The sequence below is a fragment of the Pleurodeles waltl genome, chromosome 8 (genome assembly GCF_031143425.1).
Source record: "Pleurodeles waltl isolate 20211129_DDA chromosome 8, aPleWal1.hap1.20221129, whole genome shotgun sequence".
Taxonomy (NCBI): domain Eukaryota; kingdom Metazoa; phylum Chordata; class Amphibia; order Caudata; family Salamandridae; genus Pleurodeles; species Pleurodeles waltl.
The window spans coordinates 1,169,577,391-1,169,597,163 of record NC_090447.1 but is presented as its reverse complement, the minus strand read 5'-3'; the positions used below and the strand labels follow the sequence as shown (position 1 = coordinate 1,169,597,163).

The following is a 19,773-nucleotide window of genomic DNA, read 5'->3' as shown; positions in this document are numbered from 1 at the left end:
AAGCTCTGGCTACTGCCCCTCTTTCTCCATCAGGCCTAGGTGGAAAAATATCCAATCACTTTCAAAGTTAGCAAGAAATAACATCAGATCAATCGGTTTTGGGCCTGGTTCAATTCCGCCATACTTTAGAGTTCGCCCACCTACCGCCTCCAACCCCACCTCAACAATCTATCCCAAATCATCTGCGACTTCTCAAGTTAGCGGTCAAAACCATGCTAAGAAAAGGGGCTATTGAGAGAGTCCCTGTGGCACAAAAAAAAGAAAAGCGGTATATTCCTGTTTCTTCTTTGTCTGCAAAACGTTACGGGAATGGCGACCAATTCTAGATCTGAGAATCCTCAACACGTATCTCAGAAAACAATCCTTCTGAATGGTAAAGCTACAGGACATATTCCAATGGGGACTATATGACAACCCTCGATCTCCAAGATGCATATTTCCATGTTCCAGTTCACCCAAAACACAGGAAATATCTATGATTTACAGTAACCGCAGCCAGTACCAGTTCACTGTGCTTCCCTTTTGCTTAAAATCCGCCCCTCGCATCTTCACAAAATGCTTAGCACTGGTGGCGGCTTTCCTGAGACAACGCAAACATCAGGTGTTCCCTTACCTCGACAAGTGGTTAGTCAAGGCACCTTCCAGTCAGTTTCCTCAGGACTCAACAAAAGCCTGCTTATGCCTATTCAGAGAGCTGGGTCTCACTCGACCCGTGCAAGTCAGTTCTGTGTTCATCACAGAAGACTACATTCTTAGGTGCCAAGTCTGACACTACACTCAGCAATGCTTACCCTACGCTAGAGAGGCAGTTAAAGTTAATCACTCTAGCAAAATCTATACAAAGAAAAAAGTCACTTTGAGTTTGACTTGACAAATCTCTACTAGGGAAAATAACATCCTACATTCCGCTAGTTCCATTCCGCTGCTTGCGGATGTGCCAAGTACAGGCAAAGTTGAGCAATAAATGGATCCAGGTTACAGTTTCTTTGGGCCACCTCATCTGGGCCACTCCCGGCATGATCAGCTCCCTATCCTGGTGGACGTGGCAGGAACACCTCTCGGTCAGCCTGTCTTTCCTGCCTCAGACTTCTCCTTTAATCATCACAACCAGCGTTTCCTCAGAGGGGGGCGGGAGCCTACCTATAAGATTTTCAAGTCAGCAGAAAATGGCAATCTTCTCGGCTTCACTTGCACATCATTGTACTAGAACTAATGGCTGTGCATCTTGCTTTTCAGGCCCTCCTGGCCAGATTCAGTAATTCGTCAAGGCTCATCTGCATGGACAAAACAACAATGATGCACCAGTAAGCAGGGTGACACAAATTCTTCTTCCCACCATAGTTTTACGTTTTATGCATATTTTACTTGTTAGATAAATCTACACAAAAAAACGTGTGTGTGTTCGATGGCATGTGTAGCTGCAGATACACATGCTATGCATAAGTCCTGTCCTGCCATCTAGTGTTGGGCTCGGAGTGTTACAACTTGATATTCTTCGAAGAAGTGTTTTGGAGTCACAGGATCAAGTGACTCCTCCTCTTCGGCTCCATTGCGCATGGGCATCGACTCCATCTTAGATTGTTTTCTTTCTGCCATCGGGTTCGGATGTGTTTCTTTTCGCTCCGGTAGTTCGAGTCGGAAAAGTGCTACAAACTCTCTAATTCGTCGGTATTGTTTTCGATCGCGTACCATCTATCATCGACACTTCGATACTGGCGGATCCAACTCCTTTACTTGCCCTTCGGGGCACCCGTGCCCAACTCTGGCCTGGTCGGGCCGACCAAAAGCCTTGTCGAAACCTCATGGACCGGACCCCATTTCACTTCTGCCCTCAGTGCCACGCCAAGTTCCCATATACGGACCAACATCTTGTCTGTAACCTGTGTCTATCTCGAGACCACAGCGAGGATACTTGCGAGGCCTGCAGATACTTCCACTCGAAGAAAACTCTACGAGACAGAAGAGCGCGAAGGTTGGAAATGGCGTCGAGAAGCACCGAACATCTCGACGTGGAAGAAGAGGAGATTATGCACACCGCAGTCTCTGTTCGGGGGTCCGACTCCGAGCAAGAGTCCGAGGAGGACAGACCAGTCACGGCAGGACAACACTTGAGTACGCCTGCCCTTGTCCAATCCAAGCCCAAGCACAAGGCCTCGGGAACGTCACTGCCTGAATGCCATGGCTCCACCCGTAACAAGACTTCCGGTGACCAAGCAACAACTTCGGCACCGAGAAAGGCCACGCGACCGAAGCCTTCGGACTCGAGCCGAAGCACAGGCTCCAAATTAGGCAAACACCGACCCATCGAGTCGAAGCCTCGAAAATCCCTCTCGGAGCCGAGGCCAACATCTACTCCAGGCCTTTTGATCCTGAGGAAACCGGCTTCGGAGCCAAAAAGACCCATATACACAGAGGAGCATGGACTTTCCAAACAACTTAAAGAAAGCTATAGATTTTCTGAGGAACTCATGCAAATGGAGGAATTTGATGAAAGGCAGGCCAGAATTCACATTCATAAAGACACTGGCAAGATCCTAACTGCACCTCCTCTAAAAACAAAGAGGAAGCTGGCCTTTCAAGGACAATTGGACACTGATCAGCCACCAGCTAAAGTGGCAAAACCCTAACAAAAAACTCCACCTCCTCAATTCTCACCTCATCAGTCTCCTCCTCATTCTCCTCACCTGAGTGTCTCTCCACCTACTACCCCCACTGCACAGTCTCCAGTACACTCTGCAGATTCACACCAAAATAATGTCGACCCATGGGACCTCTACAATGATCCAATTTCTGATAACAGTCCAGACTGCTATCCTTCAAAACCATCACCCCCAGAGGATAGCACCTCATACACTCAGGTTCTAGCTAGGGCAGCGTCATACCATAATGTACCCATGCACACAAAACCTCTTGAGGATGATTTTCTCTTTAATACATTATCCTCCACTCACACTATGTACCAGTCCCTTCCCATGCTTCCTGGCATGTTAAAACATGCACATCAGATTTTTCAAAAACCAGTTAAGGCAAGAGTCAAGGCTTCTAGGGTAGAAAAGAAATATAAGCCGCCTCCTTCTGATCAGTCTTTTATTACCCAGCAGCTACCTCCCGATTCCGTAGTTGTCAGTGCAGCAAGGAAAAGGGCTAACTCCCAGTCGTCTGGTGAGGCACCGCCACCAGATAGAGAAAACAGAAAATTCAATGCTGCTGATAAAAGAGTAGCATCGCAAGCGGCTAATCAATGGAGAATAGCCAACTCCCAAGCACTACTGGCTAGCTACGATAGGGCCCACTGGGACGAGATGAAAGATATCATCCAGCATCTCCCCAAGGATCAACAAAAAAGAGCCCAGCAAATAGTCGAGGAAGGGCAGGCTATTACAAATAACCAAATTAGGTCAGCTCTAGACTCCGAAGACACAGCAGCAAGAACAATCAATACTGTGGTCACCGTTCGAAAACACGCATGGCTTCGGTCGTCAGGTTTTAAACCTGAAATCCAGTAGGCTGTCCTTAACATGCCATTTAATGAAAAACAACTTTTTGGCACTCAGGTTGATACAGCCATAGAAAAAATGAAAAAAGACTCTGACACTGCTAAAGCCATGGGTGCTCTTTATTGTACACAGTACAGGGGCTAATTTCGAAAGCCTAAATACAGGGGGGGTTTTAGAGCCCAAACATCTGAGGCATCCACCTCGCAATCAAAACCGTCTTACCAGCGTCAGTACCAAAGAGGTGGGTTTCGAGGAACTTACAGGGGCCAATTCCCCAGAGGTAGGGGAAAGTATCAGCCATCAAAGCAAACCTCACACACAAAACAGTGACTTGCTCCACATCTTCCCTCACCACACTTCCCCGGAAGGAAGACTGCAAAAGTTCAACAGACACTGGTTATCCATTACAACAGACAATTGGGTATTATCCATTATCCAAAATGGTTACTGCATAGAATTCGCACAAATTCCTCCAGATATACCTCCAAAACCACACAAACTCTCGGAGGGCTCGGAGTGTTATAAGTTGTTTTTCTTCGAAGAAGTATTTTCGAGTCACGGCATCGAGTGACTCCTCCTCTTCGGCTCCGTTGCGCATGGGCATCGACTCCATGTTAGATTGTTTTCTTTGCGCCATCGGGTTCGGATGTGTTTCTTTTCGCTCCGATAGTTCGATTTGGAAAAGTTCTATAACTCAGTAATTCTCGTTGGTATTGTTTTGATCGCGTAACATCTCTCATCGACACTTCGGTACCATCGGGTCAAACATCTTTACTCTCCCTTCGGGGCGCCCGTGCCCAACTCTGGCCTGGTCAGGCCGACCGCGTGGAAGCCTCATGGACCGTACCCCATTCCACTTTTGTCCTCAGTGCCACGCCAAATTTCCATATACAGACCAACATCTCGTCTGTAATCTCTGTCTCTCCCCAGACCATCAAGAGGAATATCGTGAGGCCTGCAGATCCTTCCGTTCGAAGAAAACTCTCCGAGACAGAAGAGCACGAAGACTGGAGATGGCGTCAAAGAGCACCGAACGTCTCGACGTTGAGGAAGAGGAGATTATGCACACCGCAGTCTCCATCTGAGGTTCCGACTCCGAACAGGAGTCCGAGGAGGACAGACCAGTCACCGCAGGACAGCATGTGAGTACACCTGCCCCTGTCCCAGCCAAGCCCAAACATAAGGCCTTGGGAACGCCACTGCTGGAAGGCCATGGCTCGACCCGCAAAAAGACCATCGGTGACCAAGCAACAACTTTGGCACCGAAAAAAGCCACGCCACCGAAGCCTTCGGACTCTACCCGAAGCACTGGCTCTGAAATGAGCAGACATCGAACCTTTGAGTCGAAACCTCAAAACCCGCTTTCAGAGCCGAGGCTCCACTCCCAGCCTTTCGATCCCGAAAAAAACAGCTTTGGAGCCGAAATGGCCAATTTATACGGAGGAACATGGACTTTCTAAAGTACTTAAAGAAAGCCATGGATTTTCGGAGGAACACACACAAATGGAGGACATAGATGAAAGGCAAGCCAGAATTCACATTCACAAGGACACTGGCATGATCATAACTGCACCTCCTCTGAAGCCTAAGAGGAAGCTGGCCTTTCAGGAACAATTGGACACTGCTCAGCCACCAGCTAAAGTGCCAAAGACTAAACAAAAATCTCCACATCCACAATTTTCTCCTCCTCAGTCTCCTCGTTCTCCTCACCTGCTTGTCTCTCCACCTACTACTCCCACATCTGTACAGTCTCCTGTACATTCTTTTGATTCACTACAAGACAATGGAGATCCATGGGATCTCTATGATCCAGATCCCATTCCTGAGAACAGTCCAGACTGCTATCCATCCAAACCATCACCACCGGAGGATAGCACCGGATATACTCAGGTCTTAGCTAGGGCTGCATCCTACCACAATGTGGCCATGCACACTAAGCCCTTGGAAGATGATTTTCTCTTTTACACATTATCCTCTGCGCACACTACATACCAGTCCCTTCCCATGCTTCCAGGCATGTTAAAGCATGCACACCAGATATTTCAAGAGACAGTCAAAGCTAGGATAATTACTCCCAGAGTGGAGAAAAAATATAAACCACTTCCCTCTTATCCGGCATTCATTACACAACAACTGCCTCCTAATTCTGTAGTTGTAAGCGCGGCCAGAAAGAGAGCCAACTCCCAATCATCTGGGGATGCACCACCACCAGACAAGGAGAGCAGAAAATTTGATGCTGCAGGCAAAAGTGTAGCATCGCAGGCAGCCAACCAATGCAGGATAGCCAACTTCCAAGCACTATTGGCTAGATATAATAGGGCCCACTGGGACAAGATGAAGGATATCATACAACTTCTCCCCAAAGACCAACAAAAAAGGGCACAACAAATAGTCTAGGAAGGGCAGGCTATTGCCAATAACCAAATTAGATCAGCCCTAAATTCTGCAGACACAGCAGCTAGAACAATTAATACTGCTGTTACTATACGGAGACACGCATGGCTTAGGTCTTCAGGGTTTAAGCCTGAAATTCAACAGGTAGTCCTTAATATGCTGTTTAATCAAAAACAGCTTTTTGGTCCTGAAGTAGATACGGCTATTGAGAAAATGAAAAAAGACTCAGACACCGCTAAAGCCATGGGTGTTTGTATACAACACAATATAGGGGATCCTTTCGGAAACCTCAATACAGAGGTGGTTTTAGAGCACAAACACCTGAGGCATCCACCTCACAATCAAAGTCAACCTACCAACCTCAATACCAACGAGGTGGGTTTAAAGGTAATTACAGAGGCCAATTCCCCAGAGGCAGGGGAAAATATCAGGCAACAAAACAAGCTTCTCAGCCAAAACAGTGGCTTACTTCATCTCTTCCCAACTCACACCTCACCTGTGGGGGGAGAACTGCAAAGGTTCCACAACAATTGGCTACCCATTACAACAGACAACTGGGTATTATCTATTATCCACAATGGTTATTGCATAGAATTGGCACAAACTCCCCCAAATATACCTCCAAAACCACACAAACTCTCCTCCCAACATATCTCAATGTTGCAAGAAGTAAAATCAATATTACTCAAACAAGCAATAGAGCTTGTACCACAAGATCAGATAGGAACAGGGGTTTACTCACTGTACTTCCTTATTCCCAAAAAAGACGGAACCTTAAGACCAATGTTAGATCTCAGAACTCTCAATCCTTACATCCTGTCAGAACACTTTCACATGGTAACACTACAGGATGTGGTCCCACTGCTACAGCAGCAAGATTTCATGACAACATTAGACCTCAAAGATGCGTATTTTAGCATACCCATCCATCCAGTGCACAGAAAATATCTCAGGTTTGTAATTCAGGGAAAACATTACCAGTTGAAAGTGTTACCCTTCGGGATAACAACAGCTCCCAGAATATTTACAAAATGCTTGGCAGTAGTAGCTGCCTACCTAAGAAGACAACACATTCATGTCTTCCCATATCTCGACGATTGGCTAATAAAATCCAACAGTCATACACAGTGTCAAAACCAGACACATTATGTAATACAAACCCTACACACCCCAGGATTCTCCATAAGCTACCAAAAATCCCACCTACAACCTGCGCAAATTCAACAGTATTTAGGAGCCACACTAAATACACAAACAGCACTTGCAAGCCCAAGTCCACAAAGAGTGCAAGCATTTCACAATGTATTAGCACAAATTCGGCCAGGCCAACAGTACACGGTCAAATTCATAATGAAACTGTTGGGCATGATGGCATCATGCATCGCCATTGTCCCAAATGCAAGATTAAACATGCAGCCTTTACAACAGTGCCTTGCACAGCAATGGTAGCAGGCACAGGGTCAACTTCACGATCTAGTGTTTATAGACCGCCAAACACGCATATCACTTCAGTGGTGGAATTCCACAAATCTAAACAAAGGGCGGCCTTTTCAAGACCCTGTGCCTTAGACCATACTTACAACAGATGCATCAATGATTGGATGGGGGGGACACCTCAACAATCACAACATTCAAGGACAATGGGACACCAAACACAAAAATTTCACATAAATCACCTAGAATTGCTAGCCGTATTCCTAGCGCTCAGAGCTTTTCAGCCTCTTCTCACTCACAAGAACATCCTTATCAAAACAGACAACATGACAACAATGTATTACCTAAACAAACAAGGAGGGACACATTCATCTCAACTGTCCCTCCTAGCCCAAAAGATCTGGCATTGGGCAATCGAAAACAACATTCACCTGGTAGCACAGTACGTTTCAGGAATACACAACCAATTGGCAGATGTTCTCAACCGAAATCATCAACAAACCCACAAATGGGAAATTCATCCCCAAGTGCTTCACACATACTTTCACCACTAGGGAACGCCAGACATAGACCTATTTGCCACCAGCGAAAACGCAAAATGCCAAAACTTCGCATCCAGGTACCCACATCCTCTATCCAAGGGCAATGCTCTATGGATGAAATGGTCAGGGATATTTGCTTATGCTTTTTCCCCCTCTCCCGCTCATTCCATTTCTAGTCAACAAACTGCGTCAAAGCAAACTCAAACTCATATTTATAGCACCAACGTGGGCACGTCAACCCTGGTACACAACACTGTTAGATCTGTCAGTGGTACCACATATCAAACTCCCCAACAGACCAGATCTGTTTACGCAGAACAAACAACTGATCAGGCATCCAGATTCCAAAATACTCAATCTAGCGATTTGGCTCCTGAAGTCATAGAGTTTGGATATCTACAACTTCCAACTGAATGTATGGAAGTAATTAAACAAGACAAGAAAACTCACTACCAGGCAGTGTTATGCAAACAAATGGAAAAGGTTTGTGTATTACTGTCAATCTAAACAAATTGCCCCTCTTTCAGCATCAATACAAGACATTGTAAGTTATTTGCTTCATTTACAAAACGCAAATTTAGCCTTTTCGTCCATTAAAATACATTTCACTGCAATTTCTGCGTATGAGCAACACAGCTCTCTATTTAGAGTCTCTGTTATCAAAGCCTTCATGGAAGGATTAAAACGCATCATTCCACCGAGAACACCTCCATTGCCTTTGTGGAATCTACACATATTACTCACACGACTCATGGGCCCACCATTTGAACCTATGCATTCATGTCAGATTCAATACCTAACATGGAAAGTTGCCTTCCTAGTTGCAAATACTTCATTAAGAAGAATTAGTGAAATCCAAGGTTTCAGTATTCAAGAACCGTTCATACAAGTACACAAACATAAAGGTGTACTTCGAACAAATCCAAAATTTCTCTCAAAGGTTATATCACTGTTTCATAAAAGAGCTCTAATGTATTACATAGATAGAACTAAATCATTTAGGAAAACCAAACAGTTATTTGCGGCGTTCCAGAAACCACATACTGGTAACCCTATTTCAAAGCAAGGGCTAGCTTGATGGATAGTGAAATGCATCCAAACATCTTACTTAAAAGCTAAAAGGCAGCTGTTAGTAACACCTAAAGCCCATTCCACCCGGAAAAAGGGGCTACAATGGCTTTCTTAGGAAACATACCAATGGCCGAAATCTGTAAAGCAGCCACTTGATCAACACTGCATACATTTACCAAGCATAACTGTGTAGATGTGTTAGCAACACAACAGGCCACAGTAGGACAGGCTGTACTAAGAACACTGTTTCAAACAACTTCAACTCCTACAGGCTGACCACTGCTTATGGGAGGTAAAACTGCTTTGTAATCTATGCATAGCATGTGTATCTGCAGGTACACATGCCATCGAACAGATGTACACTGGGTAAGTGACATTTTCCATATATATATATATAAAATTGGCAAAGGAGATCTATTAAATTTAAAGAAAAATGTGCTTTTCACTGCTGTTTAGTCTGACTGAAGCATGTGAATCCATGAAAGTTCCGGTACTGCAGTAGAAAATAAGTTACGTACTTGCAACTGTAGTTCTCCAGTGTTCAAATCTTCCGTAGATTCACATGTGACCCACCCTCCTCCCTTGGGAAGCTCACCTTCTATTTCTCAGTATATATTTATGCATGTACACACAAAATCTGAGGGACTAGAGCTTCTCACAGGAGTGTTCTACAGGGGGTTGTATGATACAACCACACATCCCTGAACCACGCATGCCTGAACAACGCGGTTGGAACCACAACTGCATCTTTACCATGTATGGCTTGACCATGCATGCCTTTATACCTTATTTCATTATAAAAGCATGATTGGTAAAGGAATATGCATGGTAAATTGCACACCGAAGCCCCCCACCCCCAACTCTGCCCCTAACACCTGATACCCCAGCCCTGCAATCCTTCTCAGCCCTTAAAACTCTCCCTTCCCCCACCCTGAGCCCTAAAACTGACCCCATCCTGCCCTTAAAACTACACTGACCACCCACCCCGAGGCCTAAATCCTTGCCCCTGCTACAAACTACTGCAACCCCAGGCCCCCGCCCTCAGCCTTAAAACTGACCATCAGCCCTGAAAACCTCCCCCTACCAAACCTAGCCCCAGCTCTTTAAACTACCCACCTGCCCTGAGCCCTAATACCCTGTCCCCTGTCAAAAACACTACCTCAACCCTCCCCCTCCGCCCGGCCTGAGGTCTACAACCGCCCCCCCACCCCCCAAAAAAAAAAACTAACCCCCAAAGCTGGCCCCAGCCCCACTTACCTTTCCTGATTCTTCCTGTTCCTCTCCCTGCTTTCTGGCCCCTTGCTATAGTACCCTGACCCAAGCCCCCCCCAATCCTGACAGAGTCAGACTCCTATTCATGGTCAGACGAATACTCAAAAAGCGTACCAACAAGCTGCTGAGCAGTCATCCTGCAGCTAGCCATGATCTTTACTAATAAAAGTAAATTGACAAATACGCCAACAACCACCAACATTGTGTAAAATAAGTAATAAAGTATGGCTTTATCACAAAGACCTATGCACTCAAAAATGATTGCACTCACTTGCCTGAGATAATTAGACTCACCAGCACCTACTCTGCACAAACACAGCAAGCACACATCATATCCCACTAAAAAGGAAAAAGATAATAAAATTACACATAAGACACCACAAATATCATTGTGCACAAATCTAAGGACAATTTCACATACAATGAAACAAAAGCTAAATATTCTACATTTAGTACACCATTTACAAAAAAGTAATTCATGTGTGGCAACAATACTCATTTGGTGTAAATAGTCCAAAAAAGGTTTTCTTACCGAACATATGCAACTACACAAACTGCAGGTCTACCACTGCCAAAACCGCAAGAAGTCACAGCAAAGGAATCAAAAGCTTTGAACTAAAACAAAAAGAAGAAATATGATCACAAATACTTCACCAGTCGACAAACCCCAACAAACATTTAGAAATTTTCCCTGGTGTCTATTGGTTTCGGGGCATATGGGCCTAATATAAATAGGCCGATCTGCTCCCAAAGGGGGCAGAAACCGCCAAAAGGAATGCCCCCCCCAAAGGTGAGTGATCCTTGCCTAAGGGCCCTCCCACCCCCAAACAAAAGAAAAACACTCAAAACGTAATCCCTGGTGCCTAGTGGTTTCTGCCCTCCTTAGTGGAAGATGGCCCTAACATTGGCATTACATTGTGCCCCAAGGGAGGCAGAAGTGGCTAAAAGTATTGTGGCCCCATGGGGGAGCGACCCTTGCTCAAGGGACCATTGCCTCTTAATACACTAACAACAACAAAAGCCTCCCTGGTGTCTATTGGGTTTTCAAACTCAAAGACATCAGAGGAAAGGAAAAGCCTTTCCTTTCCCCCAATGCCTCTTTTAAAAATAAAAATAAATGGCTGCAAGAGAAACTCCCCCCTTCTCCTGTTGCTGCGCTAGAAGCAAATGTCTTCCAGCGCGTGGGGCAACCTCTAATGAAGTCAGCGCGCATTGCGTGCTGATGTCACACAGGTCGTTGGGGGTTCATTAGGGGTGGCAGAGGAAGGTTTCTGCTGCCATCACCAGTGGGGGCCTGTGGGTGGGTGGCCCATGGGGGGAACGCTAACTCTTCCCCTGTGGGTCAGTCCCAGGATGTAATGGTTACGCCCTGGGCACAGCACTGCTGTGCCCGAGAACGTAAAAATTACGTCCTGGGCACAAAAGGGGTTAAGTGCGACGACAAATGTTGTTCTGGGTTCAACATCAGTAGTGCTCAGAGTATCATCAACATTATTTGGGAGGCAGCCTTATATGTTGTTTACACTGGTAGTTTTGCCAACATTGATCAATGGTCTTTGTTTAGCTGTTGAAGGGTTCCTAGTTGGCCTCCCCTTAGAAAAGTGCTCTCCTTGACTTTGAAGAGTATTAGACGTTGAACCTGCGATTGATGGAAATCAGGTCAGCCAAAGGTCTAGATGTTAATGCAGTTATCTTATCAGGTCAGCCAGTGGTCTAGATGTTAATGCAGTTATCTTAGACTGTGCTTTCAAATGATGTAAATAATTATGTCATCTTCATTCATCACTCTGACAGCTTACATAATGCCCCTTATGTCCAGATGGTCATTTTTTTTTTTTTTTTTAAGATAAGTCACAGCCTTTGACCGAATAGGAGGACGGCAGGCACATGCAACTTGAATGAATCAGAGACAGCCTTCTTCCTCCCACAGTAGACACACTTTAAAAAAAAAAAAGGCTTTTTTGGTGAAATATACTGTCCCAAAACAGCAAAAACCACTTCACCCAACAGAATGTTAACGATGTCACATGAACACAAAGATTTCCCCAAAGCCAGAAGAAACAGAACTGATTCTGCGAGGCAACTGCCAGCGCAATGCATCATGGTTAAGTGGGACAGGACACTTTTTTCACAGCTTTCAGTGTAAACCTGTCTGGCTGCATTTTTCTTTTCTACTAGTTATACATTTTCGCCCTTTCTTGCATATCAGATGCTGCAATACAAGCTTGAAAATGTTTGTTTGGGGATCATGAGTCTATATGTAAGAAAACATTGAGTCTCTGATAGGCTGTTTCATATGGACAGTTGGACATTGACATCACGTGTGATATTTCAGTGGACGATACATAGATGAAAAGAGCTCCAAGGTTTACATACAGCGAGGAATTATTCTAATGTTTATAACTTCAATGAAGATTTTTACAATGCAGAACTACAACTGAAATTAAGTAATCCTTTCTTTATACATATCCATATTGTATGCGTTTAGAAAATGCACATGGTTTGGCTTTTGCTGTTTCTAGGAGGCCTTTTATTGTACCATTTAAATGATGTACCTAAAACATGTTTACACATTCAAAGATAGATTCAAGCTTCCCTAGGTTGAGATTACCTGCATTATTTAAGTAATTGCTGCCATTTGTTTGTTTTATATAGGTACGAAGTGGCTGTGCTTTTATGGTCCATGTGTGCCAGGATGAACACCAGCTTTACAATGAATTTTTCACCAAAGCGACTCCCAAATTAGAGTAGGTGATTAAAATTGTTGTAACTACTGACTTATTAAGACAATCATTGCGTTTAGAACAAATTATTGGTCACAGTCTGGAATCCTTTGGCAAAGTGATCTCAGTTTTTGCTTCATGATGTTCGATTTTGCAATTCCTAAGTATTTTGTTGATAGCTTTTTATGTTTTCTTTTATCTACTATATGGGTTTGTTGATCTGCTTTCTAAGAATATACAATAAGAGAGATTAAACAGTACAGTATGAGAATGTAGTTAAGCATTGCTATTGCTAATTATTCATTGCTTCTGCTGGAGGAGGTAGCGGAGTCTAATGCTGGTAAGTCTAAGTTTCATTGGAAGTGACTTTTTACTGCAGTAAAATAGCAACTGCAGAAAAACTGGGCCAACCTCGAGAGCACAAGCCAATACAATATAACAGGATCAGTCCAGCTTCTGTTGCAACCAAATGAGATTCAAGTAACTAGAGAGAAATGAAGATATACAGTAAAGAATCCCTAACTCTGTCACATTGGGTTTAGGGGTAGGTGTATAGGGTTGCTTTTTAAAAGTACAACATGCACGGTACCACACTGTGCTACCAGGCCTACATTCCCAGTTGGTCTTTCAGGCTCAACAGGCAGCGAATCCAATCATCTTACAAATGAAGTTTGAGCAACTTAGCAGGGTAGGTAGTTACCCTAAACCTACAGAAATGTCACTGGAAAAAGTCTATGTAATTAAATATTTACACACTGTTGTAATCTGTATTGAGTTTCACAAATATTGGGATACTAATGAGTGTATTATGCGATTTAGCAGTATAGATTAAACATTCCATTAATTTCAGTAAATGCTAACAACCCAGAATAATTAAAAGAATGTGTCGGTATAGAAGACTATGGAACCCATTTCTCTTCTACTGAAGAATGATAGTGTCCCTCTAAGCTACTCAACAAATCTAGACCTAGAAATCAAATAATCAAGAAGTGAACTGTGTACCATAATTTTGATGTTTGCGTCATTCTAAAAATGCATTTCTGTTATTGAGCCAAAATTAATAAAACAGCAGATTAAGAGCTACTTTTTAACAGTGAATCTGTCATGAATTCAAACCATCATCATCAGGTTGGGAATCCTCAGAGTGCAATTTATACATAATTTTCCCTCCTACAATCTCTCTTCAATTCATATGTTTACATATGTAAATAAGAAATACATTTTCTTCCTTAAGAGCTTTCTTTTCTCAGCAGCTGCTTGCATATTTGTTACTTTTTAAAAAGACCCTGGCAGTTTGCTATCTACAGTTTTGGAAGCTGACCTGTCTATTGGCTATAGCTCTGTGCCTGTCGAAGTCTATATTGATAATGGCAAAGCATTTCAGAAACAATATTTTTAAGTGCTGCTGGAAAAGAAAACATAATATAAATGTTCTGGGGAGTTCCAGTTTTTCTACTCCTCATCAACATGGTCCAAAGGTCTCTCAGTGCTTCACTAGTTATGTTTCCCAGCTTTTGACTACAGCTGATTTAAACCCTGTTGTAGATGGCGCAAGAAGATGCTCCTGTCCGACCTAGATGACATCTAATGAAATGAAAATAATATTTATATAGAGCACTAATAATCAGAGGCATCTAGATGCTGTGAAACAGAAGGAATGTAGAAATAATAGAGCCTATACTGAAAACAGATTTGAGATGCCGATTGGCTGAAGAGCTACGTTTTAAGTGCTTTCATAAAGGGGAGTAGATCTGTAATTTTCTTCAGATTGGAAGAGAGAGTGTTCCATAGTTTGGCTGTGCAGACAGTAAAGCTTCTGCTACCCCAGTTAGATCTTCTAAACATAGGGACAACTGTGTTGTTTGCCGTGGATGAGTGTTAAGGCCTGGAAGGAGTATACCTTGAGAAACAGCGTTTGATGTACTCAGAACCAGAGTCATGAAGTGCCCTAAATGCAATGCAGAGTCCTTAGGCTCACAGCTCAACTCTACAGCCTTTGACAGGTGTTGTGCAGCGAGAAACAGGCAAGCTGCAGTCTTATGGTTTGAAAGGAGTGCATGGTGTCGCATGTCCATGCTTAGTGCTGTTTTCGGAAGCATTATTGAGCCTCAAGCGAGCACTTAGGGCCCTTGCAACTTGTTGCCAGGACCATCAACGCCTTACAAAGAGAAGCTCTTACCCATTGTGCAAGCTGTTAGAAGCTGGTCCTGGCAGAAATTCCATGTATGTTGATTGAGTGTGGTGTTTAAAAGTAACCACAAGGCTGCCATGCGCTGCTCCTGAGAATTCTGTGGAGTCAAGTGCAGAAAGTATTACCAAGCGTTTGTGAGGTACGCACATACAGCTGACATAATGACGTCACAGCTGGGAGGCTGGTACATGAACTGCTTTGTTGATGCTGCTGCCGGCGGCATGACCAGGAAGTGTTTAACAACATTCTCACCCGAAAGTGCTTCACAGTGCGATGTGCGTTGGAGCGTTGCATTGTTTGTGTGAGGAAAAGAAAACTGTAGCCATTTTATGTGAAAAGTATACAGAGCTGTTATGTAGACTGGAGCCATTCTATGTGAGGAAAAGTATACAGAGCTGCCATATAGACTTGAGTGGCTAACTCTGGGGCATTAGAGTCTCTTTTGGAGACACAAACAGTAGTAGAGTAATGTGTGGTTCTGTAGGAAGGTAGCCTCTTTCTAGCATTGTTACCCCCACTTTTTTGCCTGTTTGTGAGTATATGTCAGAGTGTTTTTACTGTCTCACTGGAATCCTGCTAGCCGTGACCCCAGTGTTCATAGTGAAAACCCTATTTGTCAGTGTGTTTTATATGTCTCACTGGGAACCTGCTAGCCAAGACCCCAGTGCCCATAGTTTGTGGCCTGTATATGTTTCCCTGTGTAGTGCCTAACTGTGTCACTGAGGCTCTGCTAATCAGAACCTCAGTGCTTATGCTCTCTCTGCCTTTAAAATTGTCACTGCTGGCTAGTGACCATTTTTACCAATTCTAATTGGCACACTGGAACACCCTTATAATTCCCCAGTATTTGGTACCTAGGTACCCAGGGTATTAGGGTTCCAGGAGATCCCTACGGACTGCAGCATTTCTTTTGCCACCCATAGGGAGCTCAGACAAATATTACACAGGACTGTTTCACAGCCATTTTACACTGCACTTAAGTAACTTATAAGTCACCTGTATGTCTAACCGTCACTTAGTGAAGGTTAGGTGCAAAGTTACTAAGTGTGAGGGCACCCTGGCGCTAGCCAAGGTGCCCCCACATAGTTCAGGGCAATTTCCCCGGACTTTGTGAGTGCGGGGACACCATTACACGCGTGCACTACATATAGGTCAATACCTATATGTAGCTTCACAATGGTAACTCCGAATATGGCCATGTAACATGTCTAAGATCATGGAATTGTCCCCTCATGCCAAATCTGGTATTGGGGTGCCAATACCATGCATCCCTGGGGCTCCAGCATGGACCCCGGGCACTGCCAAACCAGCTCTCTGGGGTTTTCACTGCATCTACCGCTGCTGCCAACCCACAGACAGGCTTCTGCCCTCCTGGGGTATGGGCAGCCCAGTCCCTGAAAGGCAGAACAAAGGATTTCCTCTGGGAGAGGGTGTTACACCCTCTCCCTTTGGAAATAGGTGTTAAGGGCCTGAGAGGAGTAGCCTCTCCTGGCCTCTGCAAATGCTTTGAAGGGCACAGATGGTGCCCTCCTTGCATAAACCAGTCTACACCGGTTCAGGGATCCCCTAGCCCCTGCTCTGGCGCGAAACTGGACAAAGGAAAGGAAAGTGACCACTCCCCTGTCCATCACCACCCCAGGGGTGGTGCCCAGAGCTCCTCCAGTGTGTCCCAGACCTCTGCCATCTTGAATGCAGAGGTGTGAGGGCACCATGGAGGCCTCTGAGTGGCCAGTGCCAGCATGGTACGTCAGAGACCCCTCCTGATAGGTGCCTACCTGACTAGGTGGCCAGTCCTTCTCTGAGGGCTATTTAGGGTCTCTCCTGTGGGCTTTTCATCAGATAACGAATGCAAGGGCTCACCAGAGTTTCTCTGCATCTCCCTCTTATACTTCTGCCAAGGATCGACCGCTGACTGCTCCAGGACGCCAGCAAAACTGCAACAAAGTAGCAAGAAGACTACCAGCGACATTGTAGCACCTAATCCTGCCGGCTTTCTCAATTGTTTCCTGGTGGTGCATGCTCTGGGGGCTGTCTGCCTTCACCCTGTACTGGAAGCCAAGAAGAAATCTCCTGTGGGTCGACGGACTCTTCGCCCTGCTAACGCAGGCACCAAACTTCTGCTTCACCGGTCCTCTGGGTCCCCTCTCATCATGACGAGCGTGGTCCCTGGAACACAGGAGCTGGATCCAAGTGACCCCGACAGTCCAGTGGTCCATCTGTCCAAATTTGGTGGAGGTAAGTCCTTGCCTCCCCACGTCAGACAGTAATCCTGTGTACTGCGTGAACTGCAGCTGGTAGGGCTTCTGTGCACTTTTGCAAGAAATCCTTCTTGCACAGCACAGCCCAGGTCCCCAGCACTCCGTTGTGCATTGCTCAACTCGCTGAGTTGACCACCGGCTTTGTGGGACCTTCTTTTGTAGTGTTGAGACGACCGCCGTGCTCAGTGCTGCCTGCTTCTGCGTGGGCTCTCTGTGTTGCTGAGCACCCCCTCTGTCTCCTCGTCCAAGTGGCGACCTCCTAATCCTTCCTGGGCCCGGGCAGCATCCTTTTTCTTCATCCGCGGCCTTTGCATCCTCGAGCACGCCATGGGACATCTTCTGTGCAAAGGAGAAGTTCCTGGCATCTTCCGTTGTTGCAGAATCTTCAGCTTCTTCCACCCGGAGGCAGCCATTTTGCACCTTAATCCGGGGATTAGTGGGCTCCTGCCCCCCCCTGGACACTTTTGTGACTCTTGGACTTGCTCCCCTTCCTTTGCAGGTCCTCAGGTCCAGGAATCCGTCTTCATTGCTTTGCAAACAGTTGTGGTCTTTGCAGAATCTTCTGTCACGACTTTAGTGTGTTTCTGGGGAAGTAGGGTAACTTTACTCATACTTTTCAGGGTCTTGGGGTGGGGTGTCTTGGACACCCTTAGTGTTTTCTCACACTCCCAGCGACCCTCTACACACTACACTAGGCCTGGGGTCCCTAAGTGGTTCGCATTCCACTTTCTTAGTATATGGTTTGTGTTGCCCCTGGGCCTATTGTATCCTATTGTATTCTACACTGTTTGCACTACTTTTCTAACTGTTTACTTACCTGATTTTGGTTTGTGTGTATATTTTGTGTATTTTACTTACCTCCTAAGGGAGTATATCCTCTGAGATATTTTTGGCACATTGTCACTAAAATAAAGTACCTTTATTTTTAGTCACTGTGAGTATTGTGATTCTTATGATATGGTGCTATATGATATAAGTGGTATAGTAGGAGCTTTGCATGTCTCCTAGTTCAGCCTAAGCTGCTCTGCTATAGCTAAGCTAAGCTAAGCTGCTAGAACACTACTAATCTACTAATAAGGGATAGCTTGACCTGACACAAGGTATAAGTACCATCAGGTACCCACTATAAGCCAGGCCAGCCTCCTATAGGTTCTTCAACAAAACGATCAGCATTTAGGACGTGAATCCAGTGTTTTGGGGCACTCTCAGCTTTCTGGAAGCTTATATGTTTTGAATTGCGCAACAGCTGGTCATCACATGGTATTTGGGGGTAAAGAACTGTTTCAATAGGACATGCTGCACTGTGTGATTTTTGGTCTCTAAGCAGTGTTCTACGTGAATGTTTGAGTGAGATGTCGCTCACCAGAAAGGAGGACTTAGGGTTTGCTGCCAGACAACATTTTTATGATATGCTGATTGTTTATGTTTGATGTTTAATTGTATTGTAGTTTTTTGCTCATTCTATTGCAATTTTGAGTGAAGTAGTCAGAAGAATGCTTTCAGCTTTGTTGTATGCAATATATTGTGTCATTTGAGTGACTGGTCCTGCAAGAGTGTTCTACAGGGTGTCCATGTTTTGCATGCATATGATAGATGTATTGTGTCATTTAAGTCCCTGACCCTATGAGAGTTTGCAGTAAGGGTTGAGTGTTCCAAAGCCTGTAAGAGTAGGCAGTATAGGGTGAATGTGTAGTGCTGACCCTTTGTTAAACTTACAAGATGCCTTTTTGTTTTGGGATGAGTGTGGGTTGAAAGAGAATTGTTGCTAAATTCACAAGATGTCCTGTTGTTCTGAGCTGAGTGTGGGTTGAAAGAGACCCATTGCTAAATTCAAGAGGTTCTCAGTTGCCACAGATTGGATGAGGGTTGAAAGATACACATTGCGAATTTCTAGAATGAGGGTTGAAAGACACCTTTGCCTACTGCTATAGTGAGGATTGAAAGACACCCAATGTGTTATGCACACAATGCCCTGTTCTGGGTTTAGAGATACCCATTTTTTGGTTCATTTGATTTCTTTCTGCCTGGTTCAGTAATAGGTGGCGTGTTAAGGGTTCAGTGGAACCTGTATATGGGTGTGCTTTTGATTTTGTTTGGTTGGGGTCAGATGCAACCACTGTGTGAATAATTTATAGGGTTTGAATAATTTTAGGGCTTATCGAAACTAGAGTCTCTTACGTTTTCTGTTTGTATGTTATTATTTTCTTTCTTACATTTCCTGTTTGCATTCTTATTTTTATTATTTTCTAAAGGAAGAAGATGTGTTATATTCTGCTATACTTCTGTGCACACTTCTATTGTTCTCTGCTCAGCCAGAGTGTGATGTCATGGAATGTTGGTGAGGGACTGGAGGACTGCGACTGTTTGAGAGAGTGGCCTGAGCAGAGGGGA

At 44.7% G+C, this 19,773-nt stretch overlaps 1 protein-coding gene across 2 annotated transcripts in view; it reads left to right on the top strand.

The window, feature by feature from the left end:
- The window catches only part of COG3 (component of oligomeric golgi complex 3), a 291,820-nt gene that overhangs the window by 76,398 nt on the left and 195,649 nt on the right, over nucleotides 1-19,773 (top strand). For both annotated transcript variants that reach the window (XM_069205406.1, XM_069205405.1), the window contains exon 11: nucleotides 12,866-12,957. In XM_069205406.1, coding sequence (XP_069061507.1) covers nucleotides 12,866-12,957 — 92 coding nt within the window. The remainder of the gene's footprint in view (nucleotides 1-12,865; nucleotides 12,958-19,773) is intronic.